The following is a 20,971-nucleotide window of genomic DNA, read 5'->3' on the forward strand; positions in this document are numbered from 1 at the left end:
TGGTGGTTCCTCTCTTTAAGAAGGGAGACCAGAGGATCTGCTCCAACTATAGGGGTTCACACTACTCAGCCTCTCTTGGAAGGTCTATGCCACCGTACTAGAGAAGAGAGGATGTAGATTAGTTGAACTTTGAATATAGGAGGAACAATCCAGTTTTTGTCCTGGATGCAGTACACTGGACCAGCTCTTTATCCTTTCAAGGATATTTGAGGAATATTTGAGGAAATGTTAAAAACAGCAATCAGCTGCTTCCTAATTTTTTATTTAGAAATGTTCATATTATAAAATTAACGATTATTTTGAATTTTTACTTTGCTTTTCCCTCTTCCTTTGGGAAATATTCTTCTAAATAAAAAGTGACATAACTAACTTAAGCTGTGTTTTTTCTTCCAATAACAGCAGGGAGGAATGTTGTCCCTGATCGAGTGTACTCTGATTGAGGAACTGGATGCCACTGATGAAGACCGTGAGTGTCTTTCTTCAGTCATTATTTCCTTTTTCCATGCATAATAGCTCAACTGAGGTGCGACTAATGTTTTGTTTTGTTGTTTGTTATTTCCGACAATGCAGCAAGTCAAGGATTTAACCATCTGGAGTTTAAAATTGTGGTTGAGCCTCCTGATGGTCAGTCCTTCTCCATTGTTCTCCTGGCTCCTTCCCGCCAGGAGAAAGCTGCCTGGACAAGTGATATCAGCCAGGTAAGAAGTCAATGGTACAAAGATGGAATTGAATTTACCTACCTGTGGCAAGGTTTCATGCTTTTTTTTCTGCTTTGTGTTTTAGTGCATTGATAATATCCGATGCAACGGCCTGATGACAAGCGTGTTTGAGGAAAACTCCAAAGTTTCTGTGCCACACATGATCAAGTAAGAAAAAATGAGTGAAAAAGTGCAGTATAAATAACTACAGTCGTAGTTGGAAGTTTATATATTTGTCATGGTCATAAAAAGAAGAATTGGTTGTACAACTTTGAATTTATTTTGGGAGTTTAACAATGTTAGAACTACTTCAAAGAAAGTTTCACTAACGCTGGCTAACAGCAAAAACAGAAGCACATGTCCGATAGAAAAGTTCAGTATATGCTCAACAATTCACCTCAGTATTGCTACCATTGAATGGAAGTGAACTTAACTGAGTCATTGACTCATATTGGACTTCTTTCACAAAGATTTACCAGAGCCAGTTTTATAGGGGAAAAAAGCCTATACTTTGTTGACTGCAGTTTGCAATCTTACAGAATCTAGCAGTGAGATGTTGTATCTTTAAATTAACAGTACTGTGCTAAAGTTTTGAACCATTCCTGATTTCTTAAGATTTGCAATGACAATTGAAATAGAATATGAAATGAACCAGACTTTCACGTCATCATGTAGTATATTCTTAACATCCTCAAGAGGACATCCTGGGCTTTCTATTGATGCCACATTTGTGGGGGTTGGGGTACCAACGCATATGAACTCTGTTTTAACAATAACAGGAATTGCAGTTTTTTTTTTTTTTTTAAGTGATCATCGTTTTCAGATATTGTGATTCTATTGCTAAAAATCTAATTGTTTCTTCAATTTGAGAGCCTAAACTTTGTTTTGGTAGGATTTCAGAAATAGGGTAATAGAGGAAAGGGTGAAATTGTGGTAGGAGACCCAGACCCAGAGCTGTCAAGAGATGTTGTGGAGGAAGGCCAGACATTAGAACTGGAAGGTGAAACACTCTGGAGAAGACCAGTTTTTGAGGCACCCAGGTTGCAGTCTAGGGCTCTGAAGGTTTTAGACATGTTTAGAAAGGGAAATAAGAACTTGTTAATTCCAATTCACACACACTCTTATCTTCCAGAGCTGTCCTTGTCCATATCGACCTAGGAGGTTTTCATTTTGCCCAAGCTCACTGTCCTCAAAATCTGGCATGTCTTCCTCTGAACTTTCACCTCTGCTGTAATGTCTGGCCTTCCTTCACCTCACCTCCTGATAGCACTAAGTATGACTCCCTTCGACTGTTCTACATAAAATCCTATGTGCCTGACTTAGTCCTCTGTTATACCATCCATGGTCATTGTCAGTGCCGTGGGTGACATGACCTAACAACCCAGGTTAAGATGAATATTAGGTATGGACATAAATAAAAAAAGCTTGACTATGAGGAGTTATTCGTTAAAATATATGTTTTAGTGTTCCGTTTTGTTTTCATCATCTAACTGTTTTAATATTCAGTGAATGGAAATTTTACCAGAAATGCTGGAGAACAGCCTGCAGCATCTGTTGTAGTTTTCAAGAAGTCTCACACGTCTCCTGAGCAATCCCAGCTTATTCTTCTTTGACAAATCTGTCAAGCAGATACAGATTTGATGGTCTCTCCTCTCCCTTCCTGTGCAGGGTTCTAGAGATAGTCTTCTTCAAAACTACAATTCCCAACTTGGCTAAATTACTCACTAGTGTCTTGGCAGTTGTTATGGGGTCTTTAGGCACATCTAAGTTTTCTTTCGCTTCCAACTTCTGAACAAACAGAACAGCTTGTCATCTCTCAAAAGCAGCACATATATTATCAACTACAGATCCTATGAAAGATAATATATGGTTTAAGCTGCTGCTTCATGCTGGGTGTTTTTCTGGTGGAAAAAGTCAGTCTGTGCAGCTGCATATGGGAGAACACCAGGGCTGCACAACACTATGGCTGATTAACCCCCCTAAACATTCTGATTTAACCTGACTGTGGTATTTTCTTTCTGAAGGTCTGATGCTCGACTGCATAAAGACGATGTTGACATTTGCTTCTCAAAAACGCTCAACTCCTGCAAAGTCCCGCAGATCCGATACGCCAGTGTGGAGCGCTTGCTAGAGCGTCTGACAGACCTGCGCTTCCTCTCCATAGATTTCCTCAACACATTCCTCCATACTTACAGGATCTTCACCACAGCTACTGTGGTCATCGACAAGCTGGCTGACATCTATAAGAAGCCGTTCACCTCCATACCTGTAAGGTACATGTCATCATTTGTAACAGGCATCCAAATATTCATGAATCCTCTATGTATTTCCCCCCCTTCATGTTTAGCACGTATAGCTGCCTGCAGCACGTCTTTCCATTTCCACATTTTGTGTTGCTCCTTTCATCCTCCTCATTCCTTCCTTTTTCCATGCTCTTTTTGTTCTGTCACTGCCCCAGAATTGAGCAACATTCATGTGACCGTCTGTCCATCATGTCACTCTGTCCTGACTACAGTCTGAAGATCACACAGCTTGCACTGGACCAGTCCAAGTAAAGACCCTCAGTAGGACTGGTGAATCATTTGAGTGTGTTCTTGTCAAGCACTGCACATCAGCTAGTTTCCTTTCTCTTAGATCCCTGGAGCTCTTCTTTGCAACCAACCAGGGCGTGTGGGGAACTGACCCTTTGAACAACAAATCACCAAGGCTGTGCCGCAAGTTTTCCTCTCCTCCTCCTCTGTCCATCCCCTCTCGTACCGCTTCCCCTGTGCATTGCCGAAAGCTCTCCCTGAACTCCCCTATCAGTGTGAAAACAGGAGCCCTAGACCTGTCCACCACTCGTTCCTCTTCTGCAGCCAACTCCCCAACCTCTAGTCACAGCCCATCCATCGCCTCTCCTCCACCTGGCTCTACCAGAGCACCCTCTGGCTTTTCCTCCCCTCCACCCACCGCCACAAGGTCTCCTAGCCTCCCCCAGGCCTCTGGGGTATCCTCACCACCCCCTGTCTCCACCAAGGCACCGCTGGATCTCAGCCGTGGTCCTAGTTCCCCAGAGCTGAGTCCAGCTGCAGGGGAGGATGCCAGTGGAGAGCTGCCTCGCATTGATGCCTTCTGTGGGAAGCTGAGGCGCAGCTTCCGCAGGGGTGGGTATCTGCAATACAAAGACATATGAGTCACACTCTGTGAGACCCCTATATCAACACATTTGTAAGCACATGCCTGAGAGTCAACTAGTATGAAATAATACATTAAAAACAAGTATGTTTAAAAATTAGTATCATCTGTTTCAGAAGTAGTCTTACATTTTTCTCCTCTAATGAACTTTTTCTCCTCTAATCATTCATTTATTCCTGATAAGGCTTGCCCACCTAAACAGACTCAGTGAAAGACATAAATGGGTCACCATTACCCAACACAGGAATAATCGTGCTCTTACATCACCATCTGGCTACAGCTGACAGCCTGCTCACTATAAAAACAGCACTGAAGCATTAGATCAGAAAATCTCTAACAAACAACAAGGAAGAGAATGACAATAAGGAGATAAAGAGAGCTTTCTACTTTGCTATTGACCCTCTCCAAAGTCCAATAGCAGTCAGAAGAGCAGCTTGTAATCCACAAGTTCAATCATTCACATGAACACTCTGTCTGGTGTTCATTTGAAGGTTGCTTTCTTTTTTGAACACAGAGCTTAGTTATCTGTGGAGCCTTTTAGATTAAAAATAATAACAATTATAATTTTCTAACTGTCGGTACGATTTCTTTAAACTGTCACAAAAGATATGTAGAGCTGTACAATTAATGCAGACATGTTTTTTTTCCTACCATCAAAGTGTTTTCCATGTAGACTTTTCTTGGGTGGGTGGGTGGGTGGAGGGGGGGGGGGGGGGGGGGTATATTAATGGTTTAGCATGTTTAGCATTTTAGGGTTGTCTGAGACCATGATCAATTTACTAGTAGACAGTCCTCACACTTTTATTTTGTAAACCTTCACTTTTATTTTTACAGCAAACCAGTAAGCCACTGGCCTTGTTATATCTAGTTTTTCCCTACCAGCAGGCAGGTTGCTTTTTTTTGTCACAGCCAGGCGGAAGCTGACTGTGTGTTGAGGGAATAATGGACCCAAATGCAGACAAAACGGAATGTGGAACGTCACTTGAATTAACAAAAGGCAAGCCGTTTATTGAGGCTAATAAAAAGGTGCAAACGAAGGGGCAAGCTAAACTGATGCAAAACTAAACATAGTAGAAACACATGGAGCTGATTAGAATAATGACACCACAGGGGAAGTGAAACTAAACAGAATGAACATGGGACACCACAACTCTTCAAACTAAAACAGGAACATAACCCGTTATATTCCTGTTTTATGACATGACATGACATGAGCTTGACAACATAGGACACGCAGACATGAAACACATGACAGGCTAAGACGCGGACTTAACATGGTGGACAGACAAGGAGCATGAACACTGTAAAAACATACAGAGGGGAAAAGGGGCTGGAGATGACACAGGGACATAAGCACAAACAGAACAAGATGACTGGGGGGAAAACAAATGACAGAAGGAATGGGTCACAAGGGGAAAACGTGTAAACAAGAGGAGGAGATGGGAGACAAAGACTGAAACACATGAACGGTTAGGGAGACTTAAACACAGGGGGTGAAGACACAAGGGGAACCTAATAAACAAAGAACTAACATGGCAACCTAAGCAAAATAGAATGAGCTTTAGCTAACTAAATGAGACTAAAACATAAACAATGAATATCAAAATACAAGGAAACTCAAAACACTGGGTCACACAGCAATTTTTTTTGGTGGTCTTTGATGTCACTTAACTGCCTCTACAGTCTCTCTTGACCCATGTTCCAGTGTCTTGGATTATAGGTGGCCATGACTGTCCTTGTTCTGCTCTGGGGTTTCACTGCAAACTGGAGGACCATTCTATCCTGAACCTGCAGCAGGCAGAGAACAGGTTTATATGCTGCCTTGAAAAGATTACTAACACTGCAGAGCAGAACAAGGGGGAGGGGGGGGGGGGGGGTCTTAGGGACTAGGAAACGTTTTGTATCAGAGACAACACAAACTTCAGTACTGTCACGACTAGGTTCAAGCTGTTAATCCCCTCATTATCCCTGTTAATCAGAATATCATTTTTGGTTTTTCTTACATTGTTTTCCCCAGTCTTAGGAGTCAGGCAGCAAAGAAAGAAATCATTCTGATGCACATCATAAAGTACACACATTTGTTTTCAAAAAAAGTTTCTCCTAAATGTATGTTTAGAATACAGTTAGGGTTAGGGCCTTTGAAATCTATGTCATCATAGATCTCAAAGGGTTAAGAGACTAGGTTACCAGTGTAACAGTAATTGGGGTTGTGTTTGGTCCATGTCACTTGGGATTGCTTGGCGGCTCAGTTAACTTGTTAATCTTAGATAGGAGATGGCTTATTTTCAGCATGTGCTTGATATTTAGAGTCCCTAATAATATTTTAAGTTACTTTTGTTCTCTGTGTGTTTTACACTCCCACGTGATTGTTTTCTACCCTCAGTACTGTATACTCATTAAAAAATGCTCCAATACTTGTTTCAGATGTTACATGCAGTATATTCCTTAACAGCTGTCCTGGAGTCAGTATCCCTGGACAAATTCATTCCTGAGTCACCAGCTACCAGTGAGCCAGGTGACACATCCCCCTGCCGCTCGCCTTCAACACCGAGGCATCTCCGCTACCGTCAATCGGGAGGTACCAAATACACACACACACACACACACACACACACACACACACACACACACACACACACACACACACACACACACACACACACACACACACACACACACACAATTTTCTAAAGGCTCTAGAGGCATGGAAAACAATGAGTACACTAAACATGGTTTTATTTTTTCATATATTTCAAAATATATTTGTTTAAACTGATTCATTTTATTATTTCATGAAAAATATTAGCTTATCTTAAATTTTATGGCAGCAAGATGTTTCAAAAATGTTGGGATCTGAGTATGGCAGCATGGCAGCTGAGGCAGACCCCTTTTAATGGTCAAGGTGGCTGACAATAGAGGTGTAAACCCTACCAGTTACACTTCTATTGTAATTTTATAGTTATAGTAATTTTTCCTGATTTGAGGTTTGATTGCTCATTACACTGGTTGCTGGTGTACGCTGGTACTGTGTGTGAAGAGCTGTGGAAACCCCACAGGTACCTTCACAACACCACTTATATTTGTTTAATAATTTTATTTTTGGTGACTTTCTTTTTGGTCCCCATGCCAAACAACTTTCACATGAGATGACTATGTAAACAGATTTATGTCCTCATAATATGATGATTACCAATAACACAAACATATTTACACATTATTTATAACAGACTGTGTAAAGCGAGCAGGCTCTCTTTTTCTTGCTGTTTTTAATGTTTTTCACTCCTTGCAGTTACATCAGGGGAGACCTCTCGCTGCTCTATGTCACCAGCTTCAGCTTTTGCAATCGCCACTGCTGCTGCTGGGCATAGCAGCTCCCAGGGTGAGCATGTCAACTCATCAAGATCCAAAGATGCACACCAGAGGAAGGGAACTGTTGCTTTGGTGTCATTTAAATTAATATTAAGAGGTTGCTAGATGTAATGATGGGCTCAAATCATCTGCTGCAAAAACGTTAGTGCTTAGAAATTCACAGCTTCTACTCTGGTACTCAAAAATGTTATACAGAAGGTAAAAAAAACTTTGATTCAGAGGATATTGAAATTGTTGACCCTATTTATTTGTCTCGGGACTCCATCAGGATTTTAAAAACAGTAGCTAAAAGCCTATATTTACAAACTTTTATTAGTTAAAATGTATGTGCAGTCGCCTTGTTGTGATGATGTATTTGATTGTAAAAGTCTCAAAGTTCTAATACTCTTCCATTTTTAATAGTACTATGCCTTTGTTTGTTTTTTGACATTTATATACTGTTACACTGGTGAATGCTCATATTCCATTCCCAGGGTTCCAAATTATGAGATAAATATGATTGTAAAGAAACTCTGTGAGCCCAAACCTCAGGAAACAAACTCAGGCATTTTGAGGGAGTTTTTTTTTCTACTCTGGCTCTTTATGATGTCACGGAAAGTAGAAACACTATCCTGCCAAAAATATTCACTGGTCTGACTTCACACCCTCATGAACTTCAGTGATATCCTATTCTGAATCCATAGGATTTCATATGATGTCGACCCATGTTTTGCAGCTATAGTAGCCTCAGCAATTCTGGGATGGCTTCCCACAAGGTTAAAGAGAGTGTTTATGGGGATTTTTGACGATTTTTCCAGAAGTGCATTTGTGAAGTCAGACACTGATGTGGCTACCTAGTTTTCAAAACCTAATTTTTTGGAGGCAGAAAATTGAAATAAACTGTTTCCTTTAGACCAAGGGTCTCAAACTCATGGCCCACATCACCTCTGCTCATGGCCCGTATATTGACATGAAGAAAAATAATGCAATTTAGCCCGTTACTTTTTGTTAGGGAGGATTTGTTTGTTGTTTGTTGAAATATTTGTGGGTGTTTTCTTGTTTGTTTGTTTGCTTTTTGTACTACTTGAGCAATAAAGATGACAGTGTCAGCAGTGGCCCACAGCTCATTTAAGTTTGAGACCCCTGCTTTAGAAAGTTGAGGAGCTTCACCAAGGCCCAGTATAAGACAAATATGCATCAATAAATGAATCATGCAAAGGTACTCTATTAGAGTCCAAGAAAAAATATATATAACTGGAAATGTTGTTGTTGTTTTATTGGCTTATTATTAATTTCTTTTTCTTTTTTTTTTCTTTTTTTTTGTTGTCCCGTTTGGATCTTTAGCCATCAGAATTGTTGTCTTAAGGCCAAGAAAGATGCCAAGCGGATTTATTTTACCAAGTGGATCATCATGGCCTTGCCATATTGGTCCATTTGATTGACCTTTATTATAATTATGTATTTATTTTATTTTATTTTCGGTTGCTACAAACGGGACAGAAATGACAGGGGGATAGGACAGGGAGAAAGAATGAAAGAAAGAAAGAGAGGGAGAGAAAGAAAAACAGAGGGGAGAAGAGACGGTGAGAAAGGGGTGAAGAAAGAAAGAAAAACAAACAAAACACCTGGATCACCTGTATGGAGAAAAAAAAACAGAAGCGAAAACAAACAAAAAAAGAGCAACATAATAAATACAGCACCATCACAATAAACTAGCTAGCAGTAGATAACAGTTTAATACTAAATATTAAACGCTATTGTGCAGCACGCAAGATAGACAGCGCACAATGTGCTTTGAGGCAGCAGCCAAGAAAGGTGTAGTCCGTGTCTGTGAACACCCGTGTGTACACCTGTGTGCACACCTGTGTGGATCAGCATGCTTGTATTCCAAAGGTTTCTCCATGTAACGATCTGCTAGGGAGTGTGGGGAGCCATAGCCCCGTCCCCCAGGGCATGAAGCAGGTATGGAGGAGATCCAGGCCCCAGACATCCAGAGGCCCCAGAGTACGAGGACCCGAGGAGGACCACCAAAGGGGGGGAACCGTGCCACCCTCCTGGGAAGAGCTGAGTAGAGCCCCAAACGAGAGGTCACCCAGCAGCTACGGAGCAGAGGCCAGAGGGGGTTGCAGTGGCGTGCCCACGGGCTCTGCCGGCAGCCAGCTGTGCCAGAGAGGACCGAGCTTCCGGCCCAGAGGCCTGAGGGCACCCCACCCCCCGGAAGGGGCCCAGCCGGGCCACAGGCGCCAGGCCCCGCCAGTTGGCCACCAGGAGTGAGCCGGTACATACATGAGCACCCAGCCCCAGTCAACAAGAACCACCAACACACCAACGTCTGGGCATCAGCCACCGGCAGGGAGTGTGGTGAGGGGAGATAGGCCTCCGTACTTTGGAGGGCCCGAGATGTACCCAGAGAGGTTGAGTCTAAGACCCAACCTGACATATAGACACAGACGAACAGGCGCACGCGGACACAAACGTGCATTGCCACCCCCATATACACAACCAAATACTCGGCACTCACCCAACGTGTAGACAGACACAAATAGACACTGCACAGACAGTCACACTCCCCAAACATACTCTATATCCCAGGTCCAGGTACCCCCGCCCTCAGAGGTGCAAGCCGCACCTAGACCCAGGAGATGTGACCCTTCTCGCTGGGGTGGAGGCAAGTGGACCACCTCCTTATCTGCAGTAGCAGGGAGGCCCCGCATCCCAGAACCCAGTCTGACGGCCAGCACCTCCTCCCAGCCCCCAGCCCTGACGGCTAACAGAACCGGGGTGAGTGAAGACCCCAAACCTCCCTCCGCCCGCTCATATGTAGTGTTGCTGTGTGCTGTTCTAAAGCGCATTTAAAACACAGGAGAGCATGGTTCCTGCTTCCTATCAGAGAGCAGCACGGCTCCTCCCGAAAACCCTCAGTGTCTATATGCATTTAAAATTGAGGGTAGGGCACCAGCGCCAGAGGTGGGTTGGAATACACCAACCATCCTCTGGATGCTATAAAACGTGCCCACCCCCAAGGCCCTATATGTATGTGTTATGTGAGAGTGTGAGTAATGTGGATGTCTAGGTTGCAGAATAAAATTGAGGCACAGGCGGCCAGAAGGGGACAGAGGGGGAGTGCCTCCCCTGCACCCTGGTGACATACCTGCACCCCAAGCCCTGCGTGTGTGGGTGGGTAGGTGTGGTAGAGCGGGAAAAGGGAGGCAGCTGAGGATGGGGAGGGAAGAAAGGGAGGGGCAAGCGGCCTACTGGGGCCAGCTCCCCCGTTGACCCCAGTAGGCACCCCCACACTCTGGAACCCACCAGGGCAAGGGGGCCCAGGCCCATCCGGACCGGGGCCTGCAGCAGCAGCACCGCCCAGCCCACCCGACTCCACCCCAGAGAAAACTGCACCCATCCCATCATCCAATCATCTCCCAAACTACACAAGACAATAGACACCCAGGTTGAGTTCATTCTCTACCTCTCCTATATATCTCCCCCACCTGCAGAGTGAGCTCCTGTAGAGAGGAGACCACCTGCAAAGATATAACAGCCTCCCCACCAGTTAGAGAGCCCCCTAGTTGGGCCGATGCACCAGAGGTACCCTGCACTGGGGCTGAGCCCCCCTGCACCCACCCGCCCACAGCTCCGGCGACACAACAGCCAGGACCCAAGCCCCCAAGGCCCAGCCAGCACCCCAGACCGGGGGCGGAGCACCCCCAGACCCCCAAGCCTCCACGCCCATCCCGGACCCACCCAGGGGCAGCCAGGCTACCAGGCCAGTAACCAACGTCCGCCAGCACAGACCCTCCCCCATCTCCGCTGTACGCAGCCACAAGGAAAACACCATCTAAGAGCCACCAGAGCCCCTAACTAGGTCATGGCCACATCCCCTGGGTTAGGCCCTCCAGGGAAAACGTCCCTAGGGACTCCCCAGACGCCCTAAGGCTTATTATTAATTTCTTACAAGTGGCACCAGTATTAACCTTTGCACCTTGTAAACTTTAGCAACACTTTATGATTTATTGTCTTCTCCATTTTTTGTAAATAATTCTGCTGTTTTGGTGCGGATATAGCTCATTTCGTTGAATGGGCCACTTATATGTTATAAGGCTACCTACTGGACAGGTGCAGGTTCAACTCTGCCCTTGGAAATTTACTGCATGTCATTCCCTCTGCTTTATTGTCAGTAAAAGCTAAGAGCCAAAAATAAATATGTATTTAAAAAAAATACACACACCACACACACACACATATATACATATACACATTTATGAGTAGGTTGAGTAGTGCTAGTAACTTAAAATTAAAATTAAAGCCAAACCCTGAAAGGACCATGAAAATTCTCTTGATACCAAAATAATAAATGTTGCCTGACATAACATCTTTAATGGCCATGATCTCTGTTTTGTCCTTCTAGGTTTTAACAATTCTGAGAAAGCCTGTGACAAAGAATTCATCATCCGCAGAGCTGCTACTAACAGAGTTCTCAATGTGCTGCGCCACTGGGTTTCTAAGCATTCCCAGGTAAGTCCTCCAGTTAAGTTATAAATTTACCTATTTAAGGACTCTGGTGATTTTCTGTTTCAGTATAAATAGTTGTTCCTGTGTAATGTCACTGTAGCTGTATAGTTGAGAACTCTGGGTAGTAGAGACAGGAGTCCCCAGACAGCAGTCTTCTTGTCTTGCGTATATATTTAATATTTATGCAAAAATATTTATGCAGCTGTACATGGGTAGTCTTTGATGGTGTCATTAAAACAAGCAAAAGCTAAATAACAAAAACTATCAGCATGTAAGTGACTAATGAAAACCTTTTTGTTTTTAATTAAGAGTAATGTGGTATTTTAAAATGTGTTTTCATTAGCTGGAAACATAGTTGCAAAACTCCTTGCATGCTTCACACTAGTTGAGAACATATGGTCCAACACACATTAAAGTTAAGCTAATTGCCAAACTAATTTTTAGGGAAAGGCGTTATGGACCTTTGATCTTCTGGAGATAGCTCTTTATCAGGAGCAGTGTATGTTTTGGGTCGTTAGCAATTTGGTAGATAAAGCAACAACTCAGACCCAGTTTTCCTGCTGACTGCTGGAAGTTTTCATTCAAAATCTTTACATATCCTTCTGTCTTCATGATTTCTTCCACACTGACAAGATTCCCATTTCCAGATGCACTGAAGCATCCCTACAGCATAATACTAGTGTGTTTCACTATGGGAGTGAAACCTCTCTCTTCTTTCTATAAACATGGCAGCATCTGTATAGGCAAAAAACGCAATAATTTCTTCTCATCTCACCTAAGAATGCACTTCCAGTATGCAAAATCGGTCTCCAGGTTGTCCTTCGCGTACTGGCTTGAAGCTGTGTCTTCTGCAGACATCTGCACCCTTATAGTCCACTCTTGTCCAGGGCTCTAGTGATTGCCTTCTTTGAAACTACAGTTGCTGAAGTTTTTATACTATTTTGAATTTGACAAAAATTCAAAATAGGGGGGGCTAAGAATTTTGCCTCGATCTGTAAATTTGACATATATATATATATATATATATATATATATATATATATATATATATATATATATATATAAATATAATATGCTATAACATATAAAAGCAAGCTATAACAGCAAGCCCTAGTGCATGGTGCAATAAACCACTTTTGCTTCATTTGTGAGGGGTGAAAGTGGTATTAGTCAGTTTCGTCCATTCTATTAAAGCTTCTTTGGAGGAAGAGACCTGCTGAATAAAGACGTTTTATTGCCACTGCAGAGAGAAGTGACACGGTAGATCTGTTGCCATTGAATCATCAAGCATTTTGGACCCATCATGACAGAAAGATTTTACCACATTAACAGAATGAAGAGCTGGACTTTAGGTGTTCTCTATAAAGCTAAGGTAGTAGAAATTGGTAGCAATTATACTGAAGATAAATGTTGCCTTCATGGCTCTTGTCATCTCCATGAAGAAGTTTTTAAAACAATGTTGTCCATAGAAGCTACTTTTCAACCCAAAGTGGGAGGAGGAACTTCATGCTGAGCATCTAACCAAGAATAATACTGTGCTGCTGCCTTGTATGTATATAGCTGACAATAAAAAAAGTCAGCCATGTAAGTAAATGTGACCTAAGTAATGACTCATTTGCTCTAGAAAGTTTATAAGAAACCTAGAGCTGGCTAACTGGACCATTGCTCAGCCCACCTGAAAGAGTTTGTTGTTGTGTTTGTTTTGATTGTGTCTTTTCTCCCGTCACTTTTTTCCCTCATGGAGGTACTTTTTGCTCTTCATGTCTTGTCTCCCACTCAGGAAGCATGGAAAAAGGTCAGCATCTTCCCCAGGGTAGCGAAAAGATTATAATTTTCATTTTACATTATATAAGATGCTATTTTTGCAACTGAATATTTTAGCTTGGAAAGTAAACTTCTGTTGGTTGATCCTAGGTTAAGTGTTATGTGGCCATGACCTTTAATTTTTTTTAAATATCATCCTACAAAAGGCAGTTCAGTTTGTGGCTTTTTACACGCTACTACTGCTGGCCTTATAGTTTTGATGTAATTTTCTAGACATTTTTATTAATTTTTTATGATGCTTTGCCACATCTAACTTGTTATAACAACATTGTAAACAGTGTAAAACTGCTACTTCTTCCTAAAAACATGGTCTTAATTGTTAACACTTATCTGCAAATTGCAGCTTTAACAGATAAAAAGGAGCCTAAAAAGTGACAAGTACTTTTGGGTTTGTTTTGTTGTTGCATTTCCAGGACATCTACGGTCACTATCATTTTCAAAGCGGGTGAAATTGATTCACATTGACTTATGCTTCATAACTGGAAAGCTTATTACCCCTGAAGTTGGCTTTGTGTTATACTGTAATGATCAAGTGTTCTCATTTATTTATTTATTTATTTTTGAGAAATGTACTTTAGAGCCTCATGCTAACCATCCAGTAAGGTCTAAGGAATCTTCCAAGAATGGTGAGACAGAGAATTAATGGATCATAATTTCATTTCTTTTTTGGACCCTAACCTGCTCTGGAGGAAGTTAGGCCTGCAGTCTATGTTATCATGGCAATGTACCCCAATGGGATGTAAAAGATGCTGGGAAATTTAAAAACAAACGAACACAGAAAAATTAAAAACCATTGGTAAAGTTTTCAAAAGTGCATGTTAGAGTTATAATGTGTCTAATTAGTAGGTATATCTGATATCCCTGTGTTGGTGTTGTTCCTGTGTCGTCATTATAGGAGCAAGGTAGTTGTATTCACCTGTTTACCATACCTGGTATTGACAACTATAAAGAGGTGAGCACGGGTCAGATCAAAGTACCAACAGCTGACTTGGACCTGTTATTTCTCTGGTGGCCCTGTGGCTCTCCCATGCAGATGTTAAGATGCTGACTCAGAACCCAACATTTTAGCCTTAAATCTGATCCATGTTCACTCTACCTTAATGTTCATCAACACCAGGTCAGTTAGAATGCAGAATGGCAGTACAGATTTACAGGCACCTCATTTCCAAGCTGTGTAAGTTTTGTTTTGGAGAAATGCACAGAGGATAACAGGCAGCAATTCAGACTAGAGGTTGTAGTCACTCTTCTATGTGGTTTTTATGTAGATGATTGTCTCGTCACTATTGGTTCTGAAGAGGAGGCAGCTTCAAGCATTTGGTCCTCTCTGTGCTTAAGGAGGCTTTAAGTTCACCAACAAGCAACAGATTAGTAACAGACGAGTTATGCTTGCTACCATACCTCAGCAGGAGAGATCAAAGGTTAAGGACTTGGATTTGGACAGTGAAAACTTGCCAGTAGAGAGAGCATTGAGTGTTTAAATAACATTTAAGAGCAAACCTCTCACAAGGAGAGGGATATTATCCACTGTAAGTCCTCTCTATGACCCATTTAAGTTTTCGGGACCTGTTATGTTGTGTTATGGTATCTACTAACATCTGGGCTGGGATGACATGTTGCCACCCACTCTTGCACAAGCATGGACAATCTAGATGGATGACAGTTTGTACATTATAATACTGAGAGGTCCTTTAAATCTTATAACTTTGGAGATGTTGCTTCTGCTTCTGCTCAGTGTAATTCCACTGAAACAAACTAGCATTCCTCACATGCCCTTGGACATGTACAGCTGATTTAGCTGCGAGTAGAATGGACAAGGTGTTTAGAAAGGAGTTGGAAAAGTTGATCCTGAAGTCAAGGCAGTGATGCAAATTAATATTTGGACAAACTTTTGGATTTCATCATTTAATTTTCTTTCTAGATTGATCCGGGGGAGGGTTGCATGGTTAATTAGGTTCATTTGGAGCTTAGGAAGGAGACAGCTAAAAACAGCTTTGAATCTAGCCCAGGTCAGCTTGCCTGGCTTGAGGCAAGGCTTCAGAGTTAGTTGCTATTTGCTAATTCAGAAGAAGAAATATTCAGATGAGATCAGTGGTTTGCAGAAAGGTGAAAATATGAAGAAGAGCAGTCACCTCAGTAGGCTTATTTTCAAGCTTATGGATGGCATTTTGAGAGTTGGGTTAGGCTTAGTAGAGCGGCTATACCAGAGGAGGCAAGGCATCAGGTTTTATTGGCTTGGGATCTTCACACTTCTGACCTTGTGCTTCAACATGTACATCCAAAAACATGGCAGAGTGGACATTATCACATGCTTTCTCAGTTTCAGCAAAGCTTTTTGTTTCCAGGTGCAACTACTGCTACAGTATAAGGAGGATTTTAGCTAAATATAGACTTCAAGCAGCAATGGGACGTCAGCTGATGATCTTTCCAGATGAATCTCCATTTACTCAGATTAGAGAGGATTGCTTTGGGCCTTCTTAGGTTAAGTGTGAAAGGCGTCTTACAGCGAGAGCTGTGCGTCTGGAGGTGCTGTCATCTTTGAACACACGCCTTTATTAATGGTCTTGGGGCAATTTATTTCAAGACATGAGAATTTGAGGTATGATAGGATAATGTCAGTAATGAATGAGAACTGGAGTAACTGGAGGATGGAATCGGGCACAAATACATCAAATTTTTGCTAAGGTAAAGGTGTAGATAGGTTTTCAGTCCCCCCACTGGTTCACATCATAGTGAACTGCTAATAGGGTTTGTTCCGTCTTGAAAATACAAAATCTGGATGTGTCTGTCTCGCAGACCTGCATCTCTTCACCTGCTTCCTGCTCTCACTATAGATCACAATGTCATCTGCAAACATCATATTCCACAAAGACTATGTCCTTGCATTTTTCAGCCTTTCAGATTCCACCTTCTGTGTAAGATGTAGTCCAGCTGTGTTCACTTTCCTCCATTCTTATGCTTCACCCCATGATCCTCCCTATCTTAAAGCACATGCTCACTAAAGTCATTTCCATCTCCTTGGCAAATTCTGGTTACTATTTGTTCCCCTGTATTTCTCTTCTTAACACCATACCTATCCAACACCTCTCATCACCTCTGTTCCCTTCACGTACAACCTCACCCTTTCCCCTTCCCACTGTCATATATGAGTGCAAGCTTAATTAGATGTTAAATACACAATAAACCACTGAAATGAATCTTTCTGTGAGTGCCCACTACTCTAATCTTAACTTCAAGTCTAAGCTTCCCTATAAATATATATGCATGTGTTGTTTCAATCAGGACTTTGAAATGAACAGTGAGCTGAAGGTGGGGGTGATCAGTCTACTAGAAGAGGTGTTGCGAGATCCAGATCTGCTGCCGCAAGAGAGGAAAGCTACAACAAACATATTAAGGTACAAAGGGATTGCTGTAAATATCATTGTGTACTTCTTTTTATCTACACACTGTCCTAGAATTTTTTTCTGCAATAGGCAAGGTGAAGCCATAGACTGTGCATACAAAATAGACTTAGTTAACATGTTGTCACCCATTAGTTTGCAGGCGGAAACTTCAGTGTGTTTAAGACCCTATCTTGCTTTTTCTGTAGTCAAAGTTTCCATATTTGGAAAAGAAGCTGGAGTGCTAAGATAGCACATTCTAGTGGGTTTGGTTTTAGCTGTTATTGATAAACTGTAAGGGGGCAATGTGCAGACAAAGTGCAATTAGTAAATATCTGTAATTAATAAAAGACTTATCCAAGACAAGAATTTCAATCGTCAAAACTGAAGCACAAATTTCTTGTGATGGTCTATCCAGAACAGCTGCCTGTGTCTGTGCACCTGTCAGTCCAATCAGTTTAAGTCATACAAGTGTAAATCTAGGATGAGTGAGTTAAACAGGGTTTTGAGTGCCGTTAACCTAGGCATTTTAACACTAGAATTTATGCAGACAAAGTCACATTATTGCCTCTAGGGTGAAGTAGGTAAACAGCAGATTACATATAAAAAGAACTGATACTGCTAATTCAGCTCCCTGTGTTGTTAGCCTCATGACCCTGCTTTTGCAGGTCCCTTTCAATAAAATAAACTTAAATGAAAGATAGGCGTAGCTACTGTGCTGTCACCCATTAGTTAGTGAAGACCCTTGTTGTTGTCACCTAACTATGGATGAATTACTTTTTCAAAAATTCATGCAAATTTTAGATCATGATTTTGAATGTTTAGTTGAGTTATTTTCATTGCAACACAAAGTTTACATAATGTTCATGAGTACAAATGCAGAACAGCTTTCATATGACTGGTACTGCATGTATGTAATGCTATGTCATTTTTGTTTTTCAGTGCACTTTCTCAAGAAGAACAAGACGATGCTCAGCTCGGGATGGAGGACATATTACAAATGGTCAGTACTGTCATTTAGCAGAACGGGTTTCATTACAGATTTTCCTGACAAGTTTATAACTTGTTTGTCGAAATCCTTTATCTCATGAATGACACAGAAGAGCTGCCCGCTTCTACACTTCATTGTGGTAAGAATAATGTCAGTAATGTCATGTCCTTGCCTTGTGAAAAATAGCCGCTGTGGTTACTCTGTATTGAGGAAAATTATGTTACCTCCCTCCTCAAATATCCACAGGTCGTTTCCTTATATGTGGACTTAATTTGTGTTTGTGTGGTACTGTAGTCCCCTGAAGAGCTTTGCAGTTTAGTACTGTTTTTTACACATGCAGTTTGTTTGTCTGTGTTTTCAAGGCGGAGAGTCCTAAATCAGAGTGTTTTGAGTCACTCTCAGCCATAGAACTAGCAGAACAGATCACCTTGCTGGATCATATTGTGTTCAGGAGTATTCCTTATGAGTAAGTATGTTATACAAGACATTCAAGCTCCCCTTGCATCACCCTGGAGTTATTTAATATGATCATCTCTTTAAAATGTCTTTGTACAGTGTATTTGCCTATATTGAGTCTAGTTGGGTATCTCAACGTGCCTTAAGAATACAGCTGCCCAGTTTATAGTAAGTTAGCAAGTTAACAAATTATACAGTAATTTAACTAGGATTTATTGGCCTGCTAAAACACCTTAAATTAGATGTGTAGAGGACTATAAGCCTGGATCCCAGCAGAATAGCTGATATCATTGGCAGCCTACATCTAGTTGATGTAGGCTGCCAATGATATCAGCTGATCTGCTGGGATCTAGGCTGTTTGATTTTATGGTCTACCTGAACTAACAATATCCTTGATTAATATGATTAGCATAAAACAAAATTACACTTAAAGAAATATAGTATTTGACTCAAAGATAACTTCCCATAGGGGGCTAAAGATTTGGTGGAGTAAAGCTCAGAGACTGTAGGGAACAGATTATGACATGTGGACATACAGTATGTGTAACCTATGATTTTGGATATTTTCTGTCCTGCAGGGAGTTCCTAGGTCAGGGCTTTATGAAGCTGGATAAAACGGAAAGGACTCCATACATCATGAAGACCACCCAGCACTTTAATGATGTAAGACGGTGACTTTTTATCCTGAGCAGTGATGTAGTGGTGGGGCTTATAGGGAGTTTTATAAAAAAGTCTGTGGTACAACAGTTGTCTCTCTTGTTCAGTCAGGGGCAAAAGTCAGACAGTTTCTTAAAAAGTGGCCAGTGACCACTACTTAGAGTCCAGTACACTGGCCTCTTGCCATGACATCCCTCTGTAAGCTAGAGGGAGACAGAACTGAAAAAGAGGATTTAACAGACTTAATAATACAAAAACATTCAGTAATCAAAAAGTGGAAATGGAAAAATACAAGTAAGAGCGGTGCCTTTAATTAAAGTATATTTCTACATTTTAAATACTGGATTCTCACTGCTGAAGAATCAAAGGACGAGCTGCATTTAATAGCTGTCTTTCCTAAAATTTCAGTCTATAAAGAATAAAGCTTTCACAATCAAACTAAATATATATTATTATCCACATTAGATTGGTGGTGTATTCTTTTGCCCACTAATATCAGTGACATAATTTGGCATATCACTGAAGGCAGACAGATTATTGGAAACATCTCTCATCTCTCTATACCTTGCTTCACAGATGAGCAACCTGGTAGCGTCTCAGATAATGACCCATACTGATGTGGCCTCCAGAGCCAGCTCCATTGAGAAGTGGCTGGCAGTGGCTGACATCTGTCGCTGCCTCAATAACTACAACGGAGTACTGGAGATCATTGCTGCACTCGAAGGCAGTGCCATCTACAGGCTTAAAAAGACCTGGGCAAAAGTCTGCAAACAGGTTGATTCTCCTTTCAGAGAGCTGCTGAAAATAATACCACATCTGTGTACTGAAAAAATTACTCTTTTTTTCATTATTTTCAGACAAAGGGACTGAGGGACAGGCTTCAGAAGATTGTGTCATCAGAGGGACGGTTCAAGAACCTCAGAGAGACACTGAAAAAGTAAATATAGCCAGTGAGCAGAGGAAAATGTCTCAAATCAGTTCATAAACACTGTATATTTCTGCTTTGTCTGCACAGCTGTAATCCTCCATCTGTCCCTTACCTGGGCATGTACCTCACTGACCTGGCCTGCATTGAGGAGGGGACACCCAACTTTACAGAGGAGGGCCTTGTTAACTTCTCTAAGATGAGGATGGTAAGGATTACACTTTCCTAAAACTGGAATTTGGCACAAAACTCACAATTCACTGTGCCTTAATGGTCTATATAGCAGAAAAAACTTTAAAAACATAAAATTTGAATCTGGATGTCAGTTATTGAGCTGCTTAAATCCGTTTGAGGCACATATGCCATACTGTATTGAATACTGACTAACGGTCATCTAGGACTTGATTATGATGATCTATTTAGACATTGAACATCTATGCACACAACCCCTGTTTTTGTCCATCTTTGTGATATGATACTACAATACCTAAAGTCACGGTTTCCAGAATTTTGGCTTAAATAATGTAATACTTGCACTGAATATCTACCTTTACTACTGCTGGAGGCCTAAACAAAACTATTGTACTGGCTCTCAAAAAGGCCTGTACTCTGTGCATCTTTTTTAATGAGCTTGTTTCAGATATTTCCTTCGAAATACAAGCATGTAGCAGGGAGTAATTTCAGGTTATTGGTTAGAGACTGACAAGTCTCTTACCAGGACAGCGAGTCAACCCCCCACCCCCCTCACACACACACACACACACACACACACACACACACTCTAGAAAAAAACATCTTGTCTGAAGCATTCCAGTAACTTTGTCCTTGGTATCTCAGATTTCTCATATCATCCGGGAGATCCGTCAGTTCCAGCAAACACCGTACAGGATAGAGCACCAACCAAAGGTGTGTCTAATTAGATATTTGTAACGTGTAATTATTGTTAATGATTTTTTTAAGCAGATTTATATGAGCTGTTTACATAATTAAAAAAATATACTGAAGCCAG

General features: G+C 41.6%; 1 protein-coding gene across 7 annotated transcripts in view; it reads left to right on the forward strand.

Moving 5' to 3' along the window:
- Nucleotides 1-20,971, forward strand: part of rasgrf2a (Ras protein-specific guanine nucleotide-releasing factor 2a) — a 47,586-nt gene that overhangs the window by 26,217 nt on the left and 398 nt on the right. For 2 of the 7 annotated variants that reach the window (XM_040007384.1, XM_040007387.1), the window contains exons 11-28: nt 403-466; nt 571-698; nt 784-866; nt 2,723-2,971; nt 3,157-3,249; nt 3,333-3,841; nt 6,325-6,450; nt 7,162-7,251; nt 11,629-11,735; nt 16,836-16,948; nt 17,876-17,936; nt 18,034-18,063; nt 18,287-18,390; nt 18,959-19,043; nt 19,614-19,811; nt 19,895-19,974; nt 20,053-20,170; nt 20,800-20,868. In XM_040007384.1, the coding sequence (XP_039863318.1) occupies nt 403-466; nt 571-698; nt 784-866; nt 2,723-2,971; nt 3,157-3,249; nt 3,333-3,841; nt 6,325-6,450; nt 7,162-7,251; nt 11,629-11,735; nt 16,836-16,948; nt 17,876-17,936; nt 18,034-18,063; nt 18,287-18,390; nt 18,959-19,043; nt 19,614-19,811; nt 19,895-19,974; nt 20,053-20,170; nt 20,800-20,868 (2,307 nt within the window). Of the gene's footprint in view, nt 1-399; nt 467-570; nt 699-783; nt 867-2,722; nt 2,972-3,156; nt 3,250-3,332; nt 3,842-6,324; nt 6,451-7,161; nt 7,252-11,628; nt 11,736-16,835; nt 16,949-17,875; nt 17,937-18,033; nt 18,064-18,286; nt 18,391-18,958; nt 19,044-19,613; nt 19,812-19,894; nt 19,975-20,052; nt 20,171-20,799; nt 20,869-20,971 lie in introns of all 7 variants that reach the window. The other 5 variants (XM_040007383.1, XM_040007386.1, XM_040007388.1 and 2 more) reach the window with 4 other exon arrangements.

The sequence above is a fragment of the Simochromis diagramma genome, unplaced genomic scaffold, assembly GCF_900408965.1.
Source record: "Simochromis diagramma unplaced genomic scaffold, fSimDia1.1 OVJJ01000682.1, whole genome shotgun sequence".
Taxonomy (NCBI): Eukaryota; Metazoa; Chordata; class Actinopteri; order Cichliformes; family Cichlidae; genus Simochromis; species Simochromis diagramma.